The following is a 5,240-nucleotide window of genomic DNA, read 5'->3' as shown; positions in this document are numbered from 1 at the left end:
GTTAATCCAGGAAATTACAATAAATTGTCCATAGAAGCAATGGAAAACATCTTCAATTGCAACATATCAAACCTTGACGTAGATACATTAAGACAGTACCATTATAGAAGCAGTTTAAGTACCAAAAGCTACATGGAGTGTATCAAACGTAACACCGGGATTATGGGAATCGTTAATTGTCTGCCATTGTTTCAAAAAACATGCAACCGATCGAAACTAGTGCTATTGAAAATTATACGACTAAATCTTATAGAAACGAGATTTTTATTAGAAAATTATCCACATTTAAAAATTATTCATTTAATTCGCGATCCGAGAGGTACCTTACGTTCTCAGAGGAGTGTGGGCCAATTTCGCCAGACAGGGGCCTTAAATGGTACGAAGGAGTTCTGTAACAGAGTATCCGATGATATAAAATGGTCTAAGCGCCTTAAAAAGAAATTTCCGAATAGGATCAAAACTCTTCGATATGAAGATATTTCTGAAAAACCAATCAAAGCCACTGAGAATTTATATGAATTTCTTGGCTTAAAAATCAGTCAAAATATCACAGACTACATTTGGAATATCACTTCAGCTGGGCTTCCAGACAACTGTGTTATCTGTACGACAAGAAACAATTCCGTTGCCACTGCTTATAAATGGAGGCATCTATTGGAGCATAGCTTAGTGAAGATTATTGACAACACATGCTCGGATGTCTATAAACAAATGGGTTATGTCCCTGTGAAAAATATAGCAGAACAAAGAAACTTGAAAATTCCAGTGAAAATCCCAATGAAATTTGAACATTAGATCCAAATGTAACAAATTAAAGTGACAGATTCGCCATACGTATTACCAATCGTACCTTTGTCTCAGAAATGGGAATTGTTTTAGCTAATCTTTTCAGTAATAGTGTTTAATGTGTGCGGTAAAAAGTAGACTCGTCTTTTCTTATCAGCTACAGCAAATACATATGCACTAATAGAAAGTGAAAGTTTTCGAGGCAATTTTGAAGGATTTTTGTGATTTTCGCACATTTCTAGTAATTCTGAAAACTATTTACATATAATTATACTCAAGACCCAAACTAACTCCCTAAAATGGCGAACCTATCTTTTTAAAAAAGACTTTCCTGAAAGCAAATCTGGTCCCCATTTCGTTCACAGCTTTAAAGGGGCAGACCGTTTTGTTCAATGAGTTTTTGTGGTCTTGATGTGAAGTACATAATTCTTCATGTCAACACGTAGAGGAAGATGCCACTTGCCTTTTGTGAAAGTTTCAACGTGATAAATCCAGGCGTTAAGTCACAATCATAATCACAATTATAAAATAATTCTTAAACGGTTACGTAAATATTTTAAATCTCGTGGCCTTCATTTTTTACTGTTCTGGAAAATAGCGATTATAAGAACTCAATGTTAAATGGACCAATTGAACCAATCAGCGTTAACACACATATTTCCAACCGGACATCTCAATAGAAAATAAAAGTAGCGTGCAACTTCGTTATTTTTCATTTCTCATTTATTGTGATTTTGTGAATTGTGCTAATATGACAATAATCTATAATTTACATGTAACAACCGGAGAGGTACACAAAGAAAGATATTTTTTTAAATTCGTCGTCATTTGTAAACAAAACCTTGTGCGCATGTCCGTGTAACATGTAATGTAACATCATAAATATAACAACACAACATGCATGTAAATATATTTTAGCAATTTAGAGCTATGTTAAATTGATTACGAGCGTTTCCAGAACAAGGGCAATAACCCTTGGGATTATCCTTGAGTGATTACAAACAACCATACCAAATTTCGTCGAAATCAGTTAACGAACAATTGTGGACGGACGGACGCCCCATTTCATGTGGGCGTATAACAACATAAAAATATGGCCCACATTGGGTTCCATAGAATTTTTCTGCTGACAGGGAATCCGCTGGATTGTCAAGTGATCGTGTTCACTGGATTATATTCTATCAGACGACACTTGAAATGCCGATTAACATGAAATTTTCCAGAACAAGGGCAATAACCCTTGGGATTATCCTTGAGTGATTACAAACAACCATACCAAATTTCGTCGAAATCAGTCAAGAATTGTGCCTTGTAGAGTGTTAACGAACAATTGTGGACGGACGGACGCCCCATTTCATGTGGGCGTATAACAACATAAAAATATGGCCCACATTGGGTTCCATAGAATTTTTCTGCTGACAGGGAATCCGCTGGATTGTCAAGTGATCGTGTTCACTGGATTATATTCTATCAGACGACACTTGAAATGCCGATTAACATGAAATATGGCCGTTAAAAAATAGTGATATTTGGTATTAACTGAAACTTTGTATATATTAGGAATAAATAATAAATTTGACATTGCTTTGAAACGATAGGAAAAATTCCACATGATGACGTTGTAGAGATAACCCATGTTCATCACAACATGCAAATGAGGAGGTCACGCGAGGTCGCACAATCATATATCATTTCCGGAGATACACGAAATTAGGTTACTTGACTGTATTACTTTTGGCTTCTTTGTGAGATATAAACACTGAATGATTTTGTTTTTGTTTTTATTTCAAAAATTGTGTAATTATTGATAGATGTTGTAGTTGTAACTGTAGTTGTAGTAATTTTATAATAAAACATGGTGCTCACTACTTCACTTCACTTTTTTAGCATAGCTTTCTAGAAAGTTTAGTTTAAGGGTCTTATAGAGAAGATGTCCTTTACTGATTTTGAATCAACAGTCATGTATGGAATATGTAGTATTAAATTATTAGTGCCAATTTGCATCGTAAATTAGATACATATAAAGTTCCTTTATTGAACAGACACGTATAACGTGTTATTACAGACCACATGAAAATATAATTATCCCCCTTTGACCACAAGTAAACCTTGTACTTGCTTGTGTCCTGAAAATATCGATGGAAAGAAGCGGACTAAACATCGTATGCATTTAACACCATTGCAACAGAAGGCAAATAATTAAAATTAAAATGTTTAGGAAATAAAACAAAAACTAAAGAGACTTAATTTAACTTATAGCCTTGATATATCGGGTGTAACAAGGGGATAGTTTAGAGTCCGCAAAACCGCAATCGCAGAATGTTCGAAGCGCTTTTGGTGAGGTGTTCAGGATATTTTCCCTGAAAATTTTGAAAATCAGAAACCCGAAACGCGTTTTTTTTTTTACATCTCCCAGCGACTATCGGTCTTGCATTGCGTTACAGTGCGTTAATGATGTATGTGCAGTGCGCGAACAGGTCGCAAAAGCTACCCCTTGTGTAAGTACGCGTTGCTACAACGTTGGGTCAGAATTCGTGCAAATGCGTTTTCATCTCGACCATACAAATAAACAAGATTGAAGGGAGATAACAAAATCATAAAAAGCTCATTTGAAGTAAGAACTGGTGGTCATCTAAAAAAAACTACACACTTATCTATTATGAAATAGAACTGCAGCTTTCAACGCATCGAAACCTTCTAAGGAAGGAGTTGCGTTGGAAACAACAGGCCTGCAGTCAACGTCGATAACCTCAGAGATTTACATGCATTTTAAGCCTCTGTCTTGACTCGGCAATTACAAGTATAAAATACCTTCGTTTCCCACCACATGTTTCAAGCTCATGTGGAATCCATCCAACAGTGCCAGAACTCCGCTTCGCGTGGTGTGGGAAATGACGTAGTGCGTCAACGCTGTGTTGGGTGAATTCCACATGAGCTTGAAACGTCAAGCAATAACGCTCTCCGTGTGGACGCCAATTTTCAAAATGCCATCAAATTTTATTTTGTTCATTGAAAACAGATATGGGCGTTTTCAATCCACCAAATTGCCATGCTCAAAATCGATCTCTTTGCGCCAATGATTTAACTGGTAACTCTCCATGTAAGGTCGTATACGAGGTCAAAATCTAGAGACCAATCGATTTTAGAAACCCTAAATTATAAAATTATAATCAGTTCTGTCCGTCTGGGCTTATTGGACGTATTCATTCGTAACAATTCACTAGAATTGTCATTATGTCAAACTATTATGAGCTCTTTTGTGGCACCATGCAGGAACATTGTTAGAATATACGGTAATGTCGTAAAAGTGGATCGGGACAACTCTGAAAAAGTGACAATTGTGGCAGGCCCTAAACGTGCCACAACAGAGAAAGAAAAGGTCTAGTTTCTGTGCAGTGTGAAAGTAGAATATTTTTAACGTCATCTGTCAAGAACACTATTCCAGCTTCCTGAAGACTTTTCCACAACGAAACGACACAAATGACGTCTTTGATTAGTAAGAGATCCGCATTCCACTTCGTACACTGGTGTCTATTATTTCATTGATTTGCATGCGACGCTTATTTTTGTTGTTGTTGTATTTAAAGGGACAGATGCGCCATTTTTTTTACCAATCATACTTTAGTCTCAGAAACAGGATTTTGTAAGCTGAGCTGACCAGTAATAGTGTTCCCAGCTCACCGTCGAAATTTTAGCCTTCAAATCCATGTGTGTCCAGAATTATCAACGTTTTAATGTTAAAACGACGACACGTAACATATGAAAAAGACATATATAAATAGTGAGTAAAATTCCTAGTTTGAGGTATTTTTAAATGAATTATGATATTTTCATACATTTCTAGTACTTCTGAAGACTATTTATATACATTCAAGACTAAAATTAGCCCCTAAATATGGCGCACCTGTCACTTTAAAGGGATACAGTTGCCTAGAATTTCAGCTACCCATAGTACTTCTCATAATTAAAAATTGACTTTCGACAAAAACACTAAAATTCAGACTACACAATGTAGTTACTTCAAGGGTATTCTCGTGTGCAGTTATTACCAATGACGTCAATATATCGGTTGCATTGCAGTGGAAGGGACGAAAATATTAAATGGCTCTGTATCTGATTTCCTGCTAAACGGAACTTTATATTTTAATTGATAAAGTCCAAAGATAGCTTCAATTGAGGTCTATAAGTATTAGTTGATAAATGAAATATCAATTTTAGACGACAATGTCCCTTAAAATCATTCAATGTTGGTGTAGTTTTAAATTTAGGGATTTTTTTTTTATAGATCAAGCGATCAAGAGATGCTATTTTAAAAAAAGTACAATCTGTAATGGTATAACATCAAAGCAGAAAGTACATTTTCTTTTATTTCTTGCCACATTTTCTCCTTTTTGTCAGAAGAGTTTCTCTGTAGGATTGCACCGGAAAGGCTAATTATATCCTCTCGAGGTCTG

The 5,240-nt window shown here is 35.7% G+C and overlaps 1 protein-coding gene across 1 annotated transcript; it reads left to right on the top strand.

Moving 5' to 3' along the window:
• Positions 1 to 462: 462 nt before the first annotated feature.
• LOTGIDRAFT_89269 (hypothetical protein) lies at positions 463 to 753 on the top strand (the record flags this gene model as incomplete). Its single annotated transcript, XM_009058986.1, has 1 exon — positions 463 to 753. A coding segment is annotated over one exon (291 nt), but the record flags the coding sequence as incomplete, so codon positions are not given.
• Positions 754 to 5,240: the final 4,487 nt, after the last annotated feature.

Source organism: Lottia gigantea (genome assembly GCF_000327385.1).
Source record: "Lottia gigantea unplaced genomic scaffold LOTGIsca_37, whole genome shotgun sequence".
NCBI lineage: Eukaryota > Metazoa > Mollusca > Gastropoda > Lottiidae > Lottia > Lottia gigantea.
This window is presented reverse-complemented; position numbering and strand designations above follow the sequence as displayed.